This window comes from Hyperolius riggenbachi, chromosome 3, assembly GCF_040937935.1.
Source record: "Hyperolius riggenbachi isolate aHypRig1 chromosome 3, aHypRig1.pri, whole genome shotgun sequence".
Lineage (NCBI taxonomy): Eukaryota > Metazoa > Chordata > Amphibia > Anura > Hyperoliidae > Hyperolius > Hyperolius riggenbachi.
The window spans coordinates 120,921,506-120,940,739 of record NC_090648.1 but is presented as its reverse complement, the minus strand read 5'-3'; the positions used below and the strand labels follow the sequence as shown (position 1 = coordinate 120,940,739).

The 19,234-nt window shown below is 46.0% G+C and overlaps 1 protein-coding gene across 1 annotated transcript in view; it reads left to right on the top strand.

Annotated features, from left to right (window-relative positions):
- LOC137562974 (STE20-like serine/threonine-protein kinase) overlaps positions 1–19,234 on the top strand; it is a 104,304-nt gene that overhangs the window by 13,264 nt on the left and 71,806 nt on the right. Inside the window, exons 3-8 of the mRNA XM_068274848.1 lie at positions 8,641–8,689; positions 8,778–8,927; positions 10,945–11,017; positions 17,797–17,991; positions 18,734–18,815; positions 18,908–19,024. Of these exons, the coding sequence (XP_068130949.1) occupies positions 8,641–8,689; positions 8,778–8,927; positions 10,945–11,017; positions 17,797–17,991; positions 18,734–18,815; positions 18,908–19,024 (666 nt within the window). The remainder of the gene's footprint in view (positions 1–8,640; positions 8,690–8,777; positions 8,928–10,944; positions 11,018–17,796; positions 17,992–18,733; positions 18,816–18,907; positions 19,025–19,234) is intronic.

The window sequence follows — 19,234 nt, the reverse complement described above, 5'->3', positions numbered from 1 at the left end:
TGTATGTTCAGCAATAGGTCATAACCGCTAAACGATTTTTAAAACGTTTAATAAAAAATGCATTACATACAGTTATATACACCAATTAACATATATACACAGAGCTTAAAAATAAAAAGGAATAATATCAGAAAATTCTTACTTAGTTATGCTGAGCAGTCCATTTGAAGAATGAAGAAAAAGAGTCCAGTTTTAAAAGTAGGCATTCAGGTTAAAAGTCCTTGAATCACAGCATGCGGCGGTTCTCCGTGGAATGCATGCTTTTATACACTTTTATAGGACCTGAGTTCTGGGGCTGTCACTACCTGGAAAGTAGGGGTGTTTAAGGCGGGTTTACCTCCTAATCGGTAGGTTGCCGCCCACCAGACTCAGAGCAAGAAATGTACCGATTATTAATAATCTGTGTAACTCAACCCCAGATTGGCGCATCGCAAATCCGAGACTATATTCATAAGCGGCTTGCGACCCTGTATCAAACGAGGCTATACGTGCCTATTCAATTGCATTCGCTCTACACAGGCCAGATAAAGTGGTTTCTCTATTGATTCCTGATAGCTAGAAAATTATAATTCAGGTGAATGACAGAACTGTTTCCTAGGTATCAGGAAATGTAATTTTTGTCTTGCTGTGCCAAACCTATTTTGAATTATTAATAAATTAACGTTCCCTTTGTTTGAGACTATGAGCTTGGAGGGAATTTTTATCTCAGCCAGTCTGAGCTGGCTTGGGGGAGATGAGCTGTGTGGCCAAACGGCTTCTGCCCAGGGGTTGTGGCCATGTGTGAAATTCTTTCCTGACACAGGATGTTGGGGAAGTTTACTGTTGCTCTCAGTAAGAAGAGAGGAAAAGGGACATCTATTGTACATTTACACAGGGCTGACAGTAATTGTGCACGACCATACAAAAATCGTTGGCGATTGCGTACGACTTTCCGTAATGTTCGCCACATCTCTCTCCTACCAGTCGGCCGCCCAGAGTGGGTCTGCCAGACCCGCTCTACGCGTTGCTTAGCTACTGAACGGGTTCTCCGCAGCGCGACAGACCGTCGGCATTCTGGTGCCGACTCCCCGCCTTATCCTGGATTGTGAAGTCATACTGCTGCAGGGACAGACTCCAACGCATGAGTTTGCCATTGGTTCCAGCAGCACGATTCAGCCAGGTAAGAGGGTTGTGATCTGTGATGATCGTGAAAGAGCGACCGTACAGGTACGATTGTAGTTTTTGTAGGGCCCATACGATCGCCAAGCATTCTTTCTCGGTGGTTGAATACGCTACCTCTCGGGGAAGCAGCTTCCTGCTCAGGTAGAGGATAGGGTGTTCCCCGCCCTTCTCGTCTACCTGGCTGAGAACTGCACCAAGTCCGTAGTCAGAGGCGTCGGTTTGCACCAGGAACCGACGTCTGAAGTCCGGGGCTTGAAGCACGGGAGCGCTGACTAGTGCCTGCTTCAAGGCCTGGAAAGCGGCCTCACACTCCGGGGTCCAACTGACTATCTTGGGGTGCTTTTTACTCGTGGCATCGGTCAGGGGCTTGGCCAGGGTACTATAGGCTGGGACAAACTTCCTATAGTAGCCTGCTGTGCCTAGAAAGGCCTGGACCTGCTTCTTGGTGATAGGCCGAGGCCATGCTAGGATGGCGTCAACCTTCCCAATGTCAGGTCTCAGGGTGTTGCCTCCCACCCGGTGTCCTAAATACTGTACCTCTGTCATGCCAACTTGACACTTACTTGGTTTAACTGTCAAATTGGCAGAGGACAGCCTCTCTAGAACCTGCGACAAGTGATTGAGATGTTCGTCCCAGGTAGTACTGAACACGGCAATATCTTCCAGGTAGGCTACGGCAAAATCTTGTATCCCTGCCAGCAGGTCGTTTACAGCCCGCTGAAACGTGGCAGGCGAATTTTTCATGCCAAACGGCATCACCGTGAACTCGAAGAGGCCGAATGGCGTGACAAATGCGGATTTTTCCCGCGCTTCGGGTGCAAGGGGAATTTGCCAATACCCCCGGCTTAGGTCCATGATTGTTAGATAGCTTGTGGCAGGCAGCTTATCCAACAATTCATCGATTCGAGGCATGGGGTAGGCGTCAGTGGTGGTGATGGCGTTTAGCCTCCGGTAATCCACGCAGAACCGAGTTGTCTTGTCCTTTTTGGGGACAAGGACAACTGGGGCAGCCCATGCACTGCAGGGTTTCTGAATCACCCCTAACTCTAACATCTCCTCTATCTCTCTCTTCATATCTGCCTGTACCTCAGAAGAGATGCGATAGGGGGCGGATGGGCACCTGTGTCTACCCTGTGAACAGCGAGATTGGTTCGCCCGGGGGTACTGGTGAACGTCTGGCTATGCCTTCCTAACACCTTTTGCAGCTGCGCTTCCTGGGAGGGGGCGAGTTGGGGGTTGACATTGACAGCACCTTCGAACCCCCGTGTGTCAGCCAGTAAATCTAAAAGGGGATCTGTCTCTCCTGGTTCCAGCTGGCTACACACTGGCAAAGCATACTGCGTTCTGTCTCTGTGGGCCTTCAACATGTTCACGTGGAAGCTTTTTTGCCTTCTACCTCCCATGTTTACTAAATATGTAACAGGGGTTACCCGCTTCACTACAGTGTACGGTCCCTCCCATGCGGCTTGCAGCTTATTCTGCTTTACAGGGAGTAACGCATACACTTTGTCATTTACCTCATATGCTCGGTCTCTGGCATTGCGGTCATACCACATTTTTTGATTGGCCTGTGCCCGGGCCATGTTTTCAGTTACCACCTCCATGAGGGATTCCATCTTGTCCCTGAATTTAAGGACATAATCAATCACGGACGAGTCGGTGGGGTCACCTTTTCCTTCCCACGTTTCCCGGATCAGCTTCAAGGGACCTCTGACATTCCTTCCGTACAGGAGTTCAAAGGTTGAGAAATATCGCTCCCAGTCCCCCCCTTGTGACTCGATGAACGTTGAAAGCATCTGCTTCAGCGTCCCATTGAATCGCTCGCAGAGGCCGTTGGTCTGCGGATGGTAGGGGCTGGAGACGATGTGCGTCATTTGGATTTTCATACAGAGAGCCCCCATAAGGTCGGAAATGAATTGTGGTCCCTGGTCTGAGAGCATCTCAGCAGGGAAGCCTACTCGTGAAAAAATGCTGAGTAGCACATCTGCCACTTTGTCTGCCCGTAGGGAGGAGAGTGCGGCAACCTCTGGATAGCGGGTGGCATAATCCACCACCGTCAAGATGTATTTTTTCCCAGAGCTGCTTGGAATGGGCAGGGGTCCTATTATGTCAACTGCCACCCTCTGGAAGGGTTCACCAATGACTGGCAGTGGACAAAGAGGAGCCCTGCAGGTTCTTCCCTTCTCAACCTTCTGGCACACCGCACATGACCGGCAATAATTAGTCACATCTGACCAAACTCCAGGCCAGTAGAAATGCCGTTGAATGCGATCAAATGTTTTGTGGATCCCTAAGTGTCCTGCCAGGGGAATGTCATGTGCAGCTTTCAGCACATGCCCTCGGTAGGCCCCTGGTACCACAAGCCACTTGGCATCCAGGCCTGTCTCCTCTGTGGTGGGCTGTATCGGTTCACTATACAGCTTCCCACCTTCCCAGTACACTTTAAAACTGGCACCGTCTGCGAGTGGCTCAGAGGCCTGCCTTCTGAGCGACTCCAGACTGGGCTCGTCCCTCAGTGCCTGAACAAAACCGTTAGTCTCAGCCAGCTGGCCAGTGGTATAGGTGGCCAGCTGTTGAGGGGTGCTATCCCTGGGGTTGGAGCAAGGAGGGGGGCTGTAGCGCCTCCTGCTTGCTCCGAGCTCAGGCGCCTAGCAGTGCTGCTGCGAGTCACTGCTAACACAGGTATAACATCATCACCATCATTGTCATCATTTACATTAGTTACACATATATTGAGAGCATCATTGTCACGTTCTGTAGTAGAAAAGCCAGGATTGGATGGCTGTACATTAAAACCCAGTACCTCTGTAGAAGGTACTACCATATCCCCTCCCCCCTCCTGTTCAGTCCCAAGGGTGCACAGTACCTGAGGGTTGGCAGGGGTTTCCCGTTGGCTGGCGGCAGGCTCATAATACGACACTAACCTGCCCAGGTCAGTTCCCAGCAACACAGGAACAGGGATATTATCCCAGATGCCGACTACTTTCTCTTGGGGCCCCACACCCCAGTCGATCTCCACACGAGCCTGGGCAATGTGGGAAAGGGTGCCCCCCACTCCTGTGAGGGTGAGGTGCTTGTCAGGGATAATGTCCTTTTCCGCAACAAGGTGGGAACGAATCAAGGTGATGTCGGCGCCGGTATCTCGGAGGCCAGTGACAATCTGGTCGTTCAACCGTACAAGCTGATGGTTATCGGAGCTGCGATGGGTGCCCTCCTTGCCGACAACCAGAGCCGATGGGGAGGAAGAGGGGTTGCTGGGCAGCCTCTGACTAGGCCCTGGCACTGTCATCTTTGCCTTTGGACAGGCGGACTTAAGGTGTCCTCGATTGCCACACTGGTAGCACTTGGGAACATACGTCGCATCAGACGAATGAGCAGCAGCTGCAGCTGCCGGCCTCTGTGGCTGTGGGACCCGATTCCCACGGTTCGCAGGGGGAGGAGAGCTGGGTTGCATAGGTCTCCCCCCTCTCCAGCTCTGGACTGGAGGTTTGCGGCTGTCCGGCACACGGGTGGCCACAAAAGTGTCTGCAAGTTCTGCGGCAGCTTTGGCGGATTCAGGCTCCCGCTCCAAGACAAACTGCCGGACATCTGGAGTGCAGCAGTTCAGCAACTGCTCCTGTATGATGATGTCCTCCAGACCTTGGTGAGAGTCTTTTTTGAGGCCCCGCGACCACTGCCTGAACACGGTCAGCAGGCGACTCTCCAGGTCGGTGTAAGAGTCGGTGTGACCTTTCTGCAGGGAGCGAAATTTTTGCGATAGACCTCTGGGGTCAGCTGGTATTTGGCGATAATTGCAGCTTTTATCGCCTCATAGTCATTGTCTTTCTCAGCGGGTAAGTCCACAAACGCCTCAAGCGCTTTGCCCTGCAAGTTGGGTGTCAGATATCTCGCCCACTGCTCCTGGGGCAGATGATGCTGACGACAAGTCTTTTCAAAGGAGTGTAAATAAGTGTCCGGGTCAGTTCCCTTCTCCATTTCTGGGAATTTAAACTTGGGAGTCCCAAATGGCCCTGCTGTGGGCCGGGGTTCTGGAGCACTTTGCGAGGGATTTTGGCCTTGCGCTCGCAGGTAGGCCATTTCAAGGTCATGTCTGCGTGCGGCTGCTCTCTCCTCTCTTTCCGCTTTTCTTCTCTCTCTTCTCTCCTCTCTTTCCGCTTCTTTCTCGGCAAGCCTACGGCGTTCTGCCGCTTCCCTTTCTGCCTGCTCCCGGCGTTCTGAGGCTTCCCTTTCTGCCTGCTCCTGGCGTTCTAAGCGGTCAGCGTTTTCTTGGGCAATCTGCAGGTACAGATCAGGATTTGTCTCCAACAGCCTTTGTAATCCAGGTTGCATTCCAGCATCAGGAACACACAAAGGGCTTGCATGGACGGGCTCCCGCCGGTTACCATGCTCCTCAGCATTTAAAGTGATCGGTTCAGACGCGGTCCCGTTTTCCTCTGGGTCTGGAAGTGGGTTGCCTTGCTCCAACCGCTCACTTCCCTCTGCCCCAGTTACAGCACCGTCTGAACCAGGAGTGTGCTCTCCCAGCATCTGCTCCGGCTGGGTATTCAGTCACAACAAGTCCTCGATCAATTGCGCTCTCTTTTTTCTATAAGTCACAATGCCTTTTTCTTCGCACAAGTTCACTAGGTCTGGCACTGACATTTTCTTGTATCTTGTTGCATCAGCCATGGTTGCCAAATAAAAGATAGGATAGCAAAAGAGATTGGGAGGGAGGGGTACTCTGTGCTACACGTTTAGTCTATATAAATGGTAATGCACCGGTTATCGACCACAGATTTTTGATCTGTTCTGGCAGGTTAATCAAATAACGTTGCCGTTGATGTTCTGAACATACACAAATCCCAATAAGCTGCCAAACAAGGCCGGTCTGCAGATGGGGTAAATCGATCAGCGTCAGAAATCCTCTCCCACGGTCATTTGTTCATCACGAAGGGTAACCCGCGTTCGCAATTTGATGAACTGACTCGCGAAGGGAGCGTTCGGATGCCAACTGATTCACCTCACACACACAATTCAAAGATCTGCCACCAAGCGAGTTACACAGCCCGCTACTGTAATTGTACTAGGACTTGGAGAACGCTCTATTAACCCCTAGCAGTATGCAGGAACCTGGGTCAGATCGTTATATCTGGGCCGGGTTCTCGCATACGGGTTATAAAGGTATACTTCTATTAAACACAGGGTAGCGATTTCAGGAGAATAGGTACGATTGTGTATGTTCAGCAACAGGTCATAACCGCTAAACAATTTTTAAAACGTTTAATAAAAAAATGCATTACATACAGTTATATACCAATTAACATATATACACAGAGCTTAAAAATAAAAAGGAATAAAATCAGAACATTCTTACTTAGTTATGCTGAGCAGTCCATTTGAAGAATGAAGAAAAAGAGTCCAGTTTTAAAAGTAGGCATTCAGGTAAAAAGTCCTTGATTCACAGCATGCGGCGGTTCTCCGTGGAATGCATGCTTGGACTTCCCTGGTCGATGAAATTTGGAGAACTGGGCAGGTTTGGTCCCGCCCCACTTTTATAGGACCTGAGTTCTGGGGCTGTCACTACCTGGAAATTAGGTGTGTTTAAGGCGGGTTTACCTCCTAATCAGTAGGTTGCCGCCCACCAGACTCAGAGCAAGAAATGTACCGATTATTAATAATCTGTGTAACTCCGCCCCAGATTGGCGCATCGCAAATCCGAGACTATATTCATAAGCGGCAAGTGACCCTGTATCAAACGAGGCTATACGTGCCTATTCAATTGCATTCGCTCTACACAGGCCAGATAAAGTGGTTTCTCTATTGATTCCTGATAGCTAGAAAATTATAATTCAGGTGAATGACAGAACTGTTTCCTAGGTATCAGGAAATGTAATTTTTGTCTTGCTGTGCCAAACCTATTTTGAATTATTAATAAATTAACGTTCCCTTTGTTTGAGACTATGAGCTTGGAGGGAATTTTTATCTCAGCCAGTCTGAGCTGGCTTGGGGGAGATGAGCTGTGTGGCCAAAAGGCTTCTGCCCAGGGGTTGTGGCCAGGTGTGAAATTCTTTCCTGACACAGGATGTGGGGGAAGGTTACTGTTGCTCTCAGTAAGAAGAGAGGAAAAGGGACATCTATTGTACATTTACACAGGACTGACAGTAATTGTTCACGACCATAAGAAAATCGTTGGCGATTGCGTACGACTTTCCGTAATGTTCGCCACACTGATGTTATCTCCATTCAACCCCATAAGGAAGAAGCATTGGAGTCATATGAAACGGGGCATGAGTGATCTCCCCCTGACCCTGTCCATTAGCTCGGGTGCTGAAGCGCGGTGTTTGGCATTATTCAGGTTTCTTCATGCAGGACCCCGAAATCGAATACTTACACTAGTCATGATACTGATTACCCTGAGTGAGAATCATAGCCTCTGGACTGACGTCACAGAGCCAACCATTTTTTGAAACTGTATCATATTGAAACAAAAAATGAAATACCCATATATGTATGTAAATCTGTGTGTTCTGGACTGTTTAGTAAAAAAAATGAGGTAGGTAAAATGCCGCATTCTTTTTTTTAGACATTTTTTTCCAAATTCACTTAGATTTTCACACAAGTGGTAATTTACCGAAAAACATGGCTTCAATTAACTAAGACCTATTCGGTAAACATTAGAAATCTAACCAGCTGTAGAGTAAGTCTCTGTGTTCTGCTATGTGGTGTTCTCCCACTTCTGTGCTGTGACAGCATTACGATAGTAAGAGGCATCCCTGGCATCTCTTTAGATCTGCATATCCACATTTAGCCGCTCTGAACCTGTATCAGTCTTTCTTAAAACAAAATTTAATATCCTGAGTTTAAATGAACTTTAAATAAACATAAGACACACCATGCTGGGATGATCTCACCAGTTGCTCCTCAGCATCTTGGAGCAGGAGTCTTAAGGGTTAACGTCTACATGGTTGCAGGGGAATCCACTTCCTGTGCATACTCTCTTCTCTGCTGCCAGTGCCTGGGAGGGAAGAAGAGAAAATTGTCCCACCCAGGTGTATATCGGCATCAATGGAGGGAGTAGCAGGACAGGGTGACTCCTCCCATTGGCTGTCTCCTTTGCCTGTAACATTTTATCAAATGCGATTGTTGGTTACCGACAACTCTAGAGATAAAAACCGAACATCTCACATTTCAGTTTTACAGAATGCTCTCATCTTTGTGAATTGACATTTACTGACTTGTATTGCGGTATTTACCACACAAGTTGGTAATTTACCTCACTAGATGGTAATTTAAGCTTCCCATGCCTTAGTAAATTGACATTTGATAACATGTTCAGTAAAATCAGCTGTTTTCTGCATTACCGAATGAGGGAATGCTTAGTGTATTGAAGCCATTGTGGATGGAGAGCTGTGGATGAGGGTCTGGTGTAGGTCAGGTGCTTTAAGACCACCTATACTACTGATAGCGGACACATGGTAACTGTGACCTCTCTCTTCCTAGATCATGGTGGAGTTCTGTGCTGGAGGAGCACTTGATGCTGTTATGATGGGTTAGTATACATGTATAATTTTGTGCGCAGAATTATAGTAAGGACTTTGAGTGACCAGCTTCTGTGTTAAAATATTTCAAATATTCAGAGTTGGGTCACGGCCTCAAAGAGAGCCAGATTCGTGTGGTCACTCTACAGACACTGCAGGCTCTCCACTACTTGCACTCCCTCAAAATCATCCACAGAGATCTGAAGGCCGGAAATGTCCTGCTGACACAACATGGAGACATTCGACTTGGTGAGCATATATATCTAAATATATATACCGCACGTGCTGACAACTTCTGATCCAAAGATATAGAAGATGCACATCAAATAGTAGCCCATTTCATGCAGTCTCAGTCCCATATAATTTCCATATACTGTCCATACATGTGTGTCCATCTCAATGACCAGGCCCAGTCAGAGCCGAATCATCCACAAGGCTGATTGATCCACTAGGCAGATGCCTGGGGCCTGGCAGGTGTCTATGGGCCAGGCTGATACCTCCTCTGATATGCCTGCCCCATTTCTCGGGAGGGGGGGGGTAGCTGAAAGAGCCTAAATTGGTATCTTGTCTATCTAGGACCTATTTACACATTAATCCATCTCTGGGCCTACAGTTTAGGGCATCATCGTTACATTGTGTCTTCTAAATTTCATGTTATTTATCATGCAGTTGATCCATATAGGAAGTAGAGACTATAGCATTGTAGAGAAGGAGAGAGAGCTGAAAGTTGCTTACACACATCAGCCTCAGAAGGTGACTTCTCTAGTACACAAGCAAGGGAAGCTATGCTCATCTTTTGAGGACCCAGAATTCAAATGGGAAAGGAGGTGCTGAGGGGAGTGATTTACACGCAAACAATCATTAACCCTCTGCACTCAAAGACTCACAACAAGCTGGAACTTTAGTAATAATAAAGCAATTTGAATGCAATTTGTATTCAGTTGAACTAATGGAGGATATTTGCTTCTAAAATGATTTGCTTTCAAGAGTGTTCTGTACTAAACCCTTTCACCAGTGATGAGGTTCCCTCCAGGTCAAAAGGGTCCCTACTCTGCCCACACCAGTTGACAAGCAAGCAAACACTTCATGCTCTCACGAGATTCACACTGAGGCACTGTCAGGTTCTACCATTCTACTGAACACATGCATGCACATAAATCAGCCTAAGGCCACGTTCACATTAGCAAACGCGGACAGCCATGCGTTCGGAACGCAAAGCATACGAACGCACGCCATCCACGTTTGTATGCGTTGCGTGGCTGATCCCATTCACTGAAGTGAATGGGTCAGCCGTGCGTTTCTGGAAAAAAATACGTGCAGCATGCGTTCCCGGACCGCACTGGTCTGGAACGCATGCAGTGTGAACATCAGACAGTGCAGTCTATGCACTGTCTGATGTCATGCGTGTCGGCCCCCTGCATGCGTTCCCGAAACGCGGATGGGAACGCGTGCAGTGTGAACGGGCCTAAGAGTGTTTACTTGCTTGCTTGTTGACTAGTGTAAGTAGAGTAGGGATGCTTTTGGTTTGAAGGGAACCTCAGCGCTGGCAAAAAGGTTTAGTACAGAATTCTCTTGCATGCAAACCATTTTGGAAGCAAATATCCTTCATTAGTGCAGCTGAATACAACCTGCATTCAAGTTCTTGTTATTACTAGAGTTTCAGCTTGTTGTGAGTGTTTGAGTGCAGAGGGTTAATGATTGTTTGTACGACTTTTCTAGTAGAATGATGAACAAAATATAATTATTATAAGCCAATTAGCACCACCCAGTTAGCCAGCAGCTGTGGTAATTCCTGAGAGCCTAGCTTCCCCATCTACCTTCTGGGTGAGCTGGGTAGAACCCCCCCCCCCCTCATCACTACTAATTATTCCTGCCTGTTCAGGGTCAGATTTATACCTTGTGTGACCCTAGGCCAAGTGTGTTGGGGTTCCCCTTTCATGTTCAGTAGTGCCCCTCAGTAGTGGGTTTGTTGTGCTGGATGCAGCACATTCAACAGTCTAGCCTCCCCCAATACATATGAGGTTTTCTGCTGCTCCCAACTGCAATACAATCAATATTGTGCTAAAAATTCTTCAAGCAATTCAGCTGAACTTCAAGTAAGCATTAGTTTCTATCAGGTTTTATCAAAATGATCACATTTCTCTAAAATCTGTATCTAGGCTATTTAGCTAGCGTTTTGATAAAGAACTCTAGCATGAATTATTTTTTTTCCCGGTAAATCCCATTGATACCTCTAATAAACAAATGTACTTATTTTTCCCATCAGCGGACTTTGGTGTCTCTGCGGTGAACAATCACACCTTACAGCGCCGGAGCTCTTTTATTGGAACACCCTATTGGTCAGTATGATGAAAGACAATTTAACTTTCCCAAGGTGTGTGTGTGTGTGTGTGTGTGTGTGTGTGCGTGCGTGCGTGCGTGCGTGCGTGCGTGCGTGCGTGTGTGTGTCAAGAAAGTTTAGGTCAGATTCAGGTGCTTGTGCAAATCATGCTGCTTTCTACTTACATCTGTACACATCATTTACACTTGTAAAATTCGGATCAAATGATCACATCTGAGGGAAAAGTACTGGTGGACATGATCTACTCATGGAGGAAACAAAAGTTTTAGTCATTTATTTAGGAAAGGGCACTTTACAGTAAGAGCGATTAAAATGTGGAATGTATTGACACCGGAAAAAGTTATGGCAAATTCTTTATCTGTGTATAACGGGGCTAAGATGCTTTCCTTGCGTTGAAAGACATCCATGGCTATAATTACTAGGTAATGCCCAGTGGTGTTGATCCAGGGATTTTATCTGATTGCCATCTGGAGTGGGGAAGGATTTTTCTCCCTTTTGGGGCTAATTGGTCCATGCCTTGAAAATGTTTTTCAACTTCCCTGGATCAACAGGGATATGTGAGGGAGCAGGCTGGTGTTGTACCTTATTTTCTGGTTGAACTTGATGGTCGTATGTCTTTTTTCAACCCAAATAACTATGTAACAATGAAAATATTGTACAGTTAATGGGCACCTAAGGTGCAGTCACACCCTCACGAGTACTGTCACCCACAGAAATCGACTCTCAATCCCTTGGGTGGCAGTATGGGGTTGAAATGGAATGTACAGACCGATTGCTAGCCTACAGTCTGGTGATGCATTGGTATTTATTTATTTTTTGTATATTGTATAATTGATCTTTTTTTTTTATTTTCAAAAGTTTTTATTCTACCCATATATTCCGGCGTATAAATCGACTGAGCATATAAGATGACACCCAACTTTTCCAGTTAAAATATACATTTTGGGATATACTCGCCCTATAAGACTACCCCTTCTGACTTTTGGACATTTGTATACTGTACTGTATGTACTGGAGCTATACTTTATAAACAGGTACAGATACTGGTGCTGTACTGTATCTGGTACCCAGTACACAAAAACCAGCCAATCGGGGCAAGCGATGTACCTTACCAGCGATTATTATTATTATTATTTATAAAGCACCAACATATTCCGTGGCGCTGTATAATGTAAGAAAACAAACAAGGGATACATAACGATACAGACAATGATGTACATCAAATATGAACACTGATACAAAATACAGCACTGCTGATTACAATTTGATTTAACATGATGACTAAAGTGTATAAATGTCTAACAGTGTGCAAGCAATTAAATTAATAACAGTCCATGACACAAAAGGGTGAGAGCCCTGCCCTTGCCAGTTTACAATCTAAAGGAATGGGGTGGAAACAAGAGGTGGGGATGTATACAGTATATGTACAGGCAGTGCACAATTAGGTTATTTAGTGAGTGCATGGCCTAAGCTAGAGAATATGCTTGTCGGAAAAGGTGGGTTTTGAGGGAGCGTTTAAAAATTTCAAAGGTGGGAGAGTGGCGAATGTGTTGTGGAAGGGCATTCCAGAGGAGGGGTGAGGCACGTGAGAAGTCTTGTACACGTGAATGTGAGGAGGTAATTGTAGAAGAGGATAGAAGAAGCTCGTGTGCAGATCTGAGATTGCGGTTGGGTTGGTATCTGGAGACTAGTGAGGAGATGTACAGGGGAGAGAGATTGTGGAGAGCTTTGTAGGTTAGGGTTAAGAGTTTGAACTGAATCCACTCATGAATTGGTAGCCAGTGAAGAGCTTGACAGAGAGGGTCAGCAGAGGAAGAGCGAGAGGAGAGATGAATGAGTCGAGCAGCAGAGTTCAGTACAGAATTGAGCGGTGTTAGTCGGTTAGTTGGAAGTCCACCCAGCAATATATTGCAATAGTCCAATCGAGATATAATAAGAGCATGTACTAACATTTTGGTTGTGTCATGGGAGAGAAAAGGTCGGATACGTGCTATGTTTTTCAGTTGGAATTGGCAGGAGCTGGTTAGGGAGTTAATGTGAGGAGTAAATGAGAGAGAAGAATCAAATATTACCCCCAAGCACCGTGCTTTGGGAACTGATGTTATAGACGTGTTGTTAACATTTATTGTAATATCAGGCAAAGGGGTGGACAGGGATGGTGGAAAGACTATTAGTTCAGTTTTATTCATATTAAGTTTTAAGAAGCGAGAGGACATGAAAGAGGAAATAGCGGCCAGGCAGTCGGGAACCCGTGTGAGGAGGGAGTTAAGGTCTGGGGCAGAGAGGTACAGTTGTGTATCGTTTGCATATAGGTGGTATTGGAAACCAAATGAGCTGATTAAGTTACCAAGACCGTGCATGTAGATGGAGAAGAGGAGGGGACCCAGGACAGAGCCTTGAGGTACCCCTACAGACAGAGGATGTGAAGAGGAGGCCTGATCTGAATAAGAAACAGTGAAAGACCTTCCAGAGAGGTAGGAAGATATCCAGGAGAGAGAGAGGTCCTTTATTCCTATAGATGAAATGATCTGTAGGAGTAGAGTGTGGTCGACAGTGTCGAATGCTGATGACAGATCTAGAAGGATGAGTATGGAATAATAGCCTTTGGATTTAGCTGTGAGGAGATCATTAGCTACTTTGGTGAGGGCGGTTTCTGTGGAGTGGTTTGGCCGGAAGCCAGATTGGAACTGATCAAGCAAGGAATTTGCAGATAAATACTGACTTAGTTCAGCATGAATGTGGCGTTCAAGTAATTTAGATGCAAATGGAAGAAGTGACACTGGGCGGTAGTTAGCAAGGTCGGTGGGGTCTAGAGATGTTTTTTTAAGTAGTGGTGTTACAACAGCCCTCTTGAGTGAGGATGGAAAAATTCCGGTGGAGAGGGATAGGTTAAACAGCGATGTTAGGGCAGGGATGAGGGATGTGGATAGCTGTGGAATGAGATGTGATGGGATAGGATCCAACGAACAGGTGGTTAGATGGGATTTGGAGATAAGGGAAGAGAGAATGTTCGGAGAGTGGAGAGAAACTGGAAAGAGAGCAGTCAACAGGAGGAGTGGAGGTGGAGTTTGAGGTCTGTGTGGAAAACACACTACGGATTTTTGCAATTTTATCTGTAAAGTATATTGCAAATTCTTCAGCTGATAAGCATGAAGAAGGAGGAGGAGGGAGGGGGGGACGGAGAAGGGAGTTGAAAGTACTGAACAGGCGCTTTGGATTGTGCAAGTGGGAGGATATGAGGGAGGAGAAGTATGATTGTTTTGCAGAAGAGAGAGCGGTTTTAAACTTGTTTAACTCTTTTTTGTAAGTAATGAAATCCTCATTAGTATTAGTTTTTCTCCAACGGCGTTCAGCTACTCTAGAGCACCCCTTTAGCTGTTTAGTAGCTTTGGTCAGCCAGGGTTGACGACTGACACGGTGTGGGCGGACATTGGTGAGGGGTGCAATTTCATCCATGACTTGCGTGATTGAACAGTGATAGTGTGCAGCTGCTGAGTCAGGGTCAGTGAATGGTTGTTTGAGGAGAGGTGCCAAGGCATCAGAGACAGATTGCATGTCTATGTTGCGGTAGTTCCTGCGTGTATATGAGCGTGCTTGAGGCAGGGTGGTAGGAAGAGAGGAGGAGAGAGAGAAGTTTAGTAAGTTATGATCAGAGAGCGGGAGAGGAGTATTAGTGAAATCAGTGATAGAACAGAGACGAGTGAATATGAGGTCAAGTGTATGACCATTAGAGTGAGTTGGAGCAGTGGACCACTGAGACAGGCCGTAGGAGGAAGTGAGTGACAGAAGTTTAGTGGCGGCAGAATTGTTGGTGTCAACATGAATGTTAAAGTCGCCCATAATGATGGTAGGGATATCAGAGGACAGGAACTGGAGGAGCCATGCAGAGAAGTGATCTAGGAAGAAGGAAGCAGGGCCAGGAGGGCGGTAGATTATTGCGATCTGGAGGTTAGAGGGGGAGTATAGACGGGCTGCATGGACTTCAAAGGAAGGTAGCGAAAGAGAAGGAATGGGGGTGAGTGGCTAGAAGGAGCATCTATCAGAGAAAAGAATGCCCACACCACCGCCATGTTTATTCCCACTTCTAGGCGTGTGACTAAAGTGGAATCCCCCATAAGAGAGGGCGGCAGGTGAGACCGTGTCAGAAGGCGTCAGCCATGTTTCTGTGACCCCAAAGAAGGTGAAGGCGTTGGAATTGAAAAGGTCATGGATGAATGGAAGTTTGTTGCAGACTGAGCGGGCATTCCAGAGAGCAGCAGAGATAGGTGGGGGACGAGGGGGGAGAAGAGGAATATTAATAAGGTTGTGGCAGTTTTCGGTGTGCATGTGGTTGGCTGTTTGCAGTGCGATTAGTGTGCAAGAGTGAGGAGCGAGCCGGCACAGAGGGTCCGGGGTTTGGTGAAATGTCACCTGCAGCAAGGAGTAATAGCGATTGGCTGGTTGTTGTATACAAAGCCTGCTTGGATTTGTTAGCTATCCATGTCTCCAAGACTATCAGAGTGGTAGCACAAACACGCCTCTTTCACCAGCCTGGCCCACCCTAGTATACTATTACTTCCTATTCTGCCACTCAGATCTCCTCAGATGTGCTCCTGCGCCGCTTCACTGCAGTCCTCAGGAGTGAGACCTGAGGGGCAGAGAAGGAGGTACGGTAATAAGATAGAAGGGCAGGCCAGACGGGTGAAAGAGGTGTGTTTTTCTGGGCAAAGCGCCGCTCTGTCTCTTTTTTCCATACTCGGATGCCTGCAGCTTGCTCCACCCTTCACTTACACCTTCTTAGTGAGGTGCACCTCACCTCATCATTGGGACAGCGTTAAGTCACTTCTTTCCAGGAATCCTGGTGAGTGGATTTTCTTCTACCATACTTGTACAGCACCGCCCTTGCCGCTTTCATATGGTCGCCACATATGGCGGGGAAACGTCTTTGAGCTCCCCCCACCAACTTTTGAGAGGATTTTCCTGGGTTAAAAAGTAGTCTTATACGCCAGAATATACAGTAATTCTTATCTTGCAACAAAAGTACAACATTACATTTGCTACAAAATCCATTAACATACTAGTGATAAATAATTAGTAAAAAAGAAGGATAAGTGTAATGATCGCTGCTGCAGCAGGCATTGCTGGAAGTAGTAGTGCTGCAGCTCAGGTAGTTCTGATCTCTTTTCATGCAAGCTGCATAGCTTTGTCGGCCTTTCCCTGCTGTCAGCTTGTGACTGATTATCATTCACCTGTGTGGGAATCTGCATGTCTGCTCCCATTGGATGACCTCAGTATAAAGATCTGCTTCCTGCAGGGTTTCCTTGGGTTTTCATAGCTTCAGTTTAAGCTTGTCTTGCTGTCGCTTCAGCCCCCGATCGTGTTTCTTGTTATAAAGATACTTTGCTGGTCTTTGCATCATATATTGGTTCATTGCCCATATATATGCATACCAGCACGTTTATTATTTTCCTTGTATTCGTGTTACGTTGATACACCAGTGTCGCTGATGTATACGTACACGAACTGTTTATATCCTGTGTGCAGTTAGTCAGCTTTCCAGCACGTTTTGGTAGTTTGCGTGTATCGTGAGCACCCGCGCTGAGCTAGTATCCTGCTCCTGGTCCTGTTCATGGATTGCGTTCATCTCTGCGAGGAGATAACGAATCCTTCTGAATCCTGTCCTGTTACCGTTTGTGGATTGCGTTCATCTCTGCGAAGAGATAACGAATCCTTCTGAATCCTGTTCTGTTACCGTTTGTGGATTGCGTTCATCTCTGCGAAGAGATAACGAATCCTTCTGAATCCTCTTCTGTTACCGTTTGTGGATTGCGTTCATCTCTGCGAAGAGATAGCGAATCCTTCTGAGTCCTGTTCCCTGTATTACTCCAGTCCTAGTCAGCGTTCCTGCTTATGTCATATATCGGTTCATTGCCGATATATACATATGTTAGTCAGACGTTACAAATAGTTTCATTGATAGCTGTAATTGTAATACGCTAGGAATACATACTTATTGTATATTTGTCTGTGTTACGTTCATCTATCTTGATCCTGCTATTTCCTGACTATCCTGTCCTGTCTTTGTGAGGCACGCCATCGCCGCAACGCATTGGCTGCCTCATTCCAGTCTGTGTTATTGTGGACGCTTGCTGTCACTAAGTAGTGGCTAGTTAAGCAAGCGTTCATTCTGTCTACCTGTCCTGATCTCCTCAGTTCTGGTTTGTGCGCTCAGCGCTACTTTGCGCTGAGACGTTATAACGAAAGTATTGTTTGTGGCTGTCGGATCTGCACCGGCTCTGTGCGCCACAATCTCCTATTGGAGTCAGTCCTCCCCTCCACTATACTAGGGATAGCCTGTTTCCTTGTGCTAGTGTGTGTACCTCCTCCACGTCAGCTCATGCGTTGCATGCTGACTGTGGAGAATACACCACCAAGCCTTACAATAAGAAGTAAAATAATAAAACATACACTACAAAACTTTTAACCTGTGATGCTTATGTATTAGCTAGTTTCCAAACTTTAAAAAGGTAAACTATGGTTAGTGAACAAATTGTATATTATTTTACAATATATCCAAAAGTATACCAGAATTTGATTATTTGCATATTTTGAGGTCTTGATTGCATATTATTGGCTATACGGATATTTTTTCTTTTTTGTTATATCTTTAGTTTGTTCATGGCAACCACCCGATTGAGGGGTTTCTTGCTCTTCTTTGTGTATTTCCAGGTGGTACACTATTGTTTTTTTTCATTAGCAATATATTAATCCTTTCTATTATATTTGTGATGGTTACAGGATGGCGCCAGAGGTTGTGATCTGTGAAACGTGTAAGGACGCACCATATGATTACAAGGCAGATGTATGGTCTTTGGGTGTTACTCTCATTGAGCTGGCTGAGATGCAACCACCACACCATGAGCTGAACCCAACCCGTGTTTTGCTCAAAATTCTCAAGTCCCAGCCCCCAAACCTGAAGTATCGTAAGTTGTGGTAAGACATTAACTCCTATTTCGAACTGGTCATACTCTATAATACTTTCTATGTAACAGAAAATATGACCCAAGACTTCCAGTACATTTTTTATAATAAGCAGCAGTAAAGCCATCCGCCCCAGTCTCTTGTTAAAGGACAACTATCAAAGTTAACTAAAATTCTAAATGCCACATATATTTCCAGTAATTACTAGCAAATAGCAATACAAAGGCCTTTTTCATGTTTTATATGAAGAAAATGACACTCACAATGGAACAGTTCTTACTGTGGGCATTACTATGGAGAACTGTGCCCAGCGCATCCAGCATACAGAAACAATCTTCACTGGCTCTAATACTGTGACGGGAATCTGTTCAGAATGATAGAAAGCAGAAATATAGCTTCAAAAGTGTGTAAATAATCATCAGCTGAAGCTCTGTGTTCCTGGTTCCTGTCTGTGTTTGTGTGTCTTTCTCTTCCACGCAGTGTAAGGTAAGCAGTTTACAGCCAGGTTACAGTTCAGCTTTGCCAGTAGAGAGCTAATACTGCAGTTGAGGGAAGGCCCTATGAGGCCCCCCTCTGGTCCCAGGGCCTCGGTGTGGTTGAGACCTCTGCAACCCCTATTGCTACTCCACATGATTTAAACAAAGTTTTACCTATATAATAAACAGTATTTTACATTCATCAACAGAATTTCTGAGTTGTTTTACAATATGTTATGATTTATATATATTTTTTTGTAAATATTAATTCTAATTAGGTCATCAGATTTTAACAGTTTTCTAATCCAGTGTTTACAGAGGAACTCCCGGGAGCGATCCTCCACTGGTGAGCTTCTTGAGGTTAGTTATCTTAGAGGTGTTGTTAAGATCCCCTTTATAAATTCCATAAACAGCATAGATTGCTGACTTGTATTCATGTGTTTCCCCCCAAGCACCCCTTTGTGACCGGCGTCTGTGACAACACCCCACTGAGAGAACTGGTGGCCGAGGTCTTGGCAGAAATCCTGGAGGAGGAAGAGCTTGGAAGTCTGAAAAATGCTAACTCTGAGGTAACACAAAAAGGCTTACTTTACTATGTTCTTGCATCTGTGTCATTTCTTGTTATACTTCTCTTATATATGTTATGGCCAGAACCCGAAGATTTTTACTATGCACATTGTGAGCAAGAAAGCCAGTTTACTGTTAAAGGCCCACCTAGGCTGTCCCTCTCTCCTCCCGACCACCACTGGTAAAGTATTTCCTCCTTTTACACTTCATGC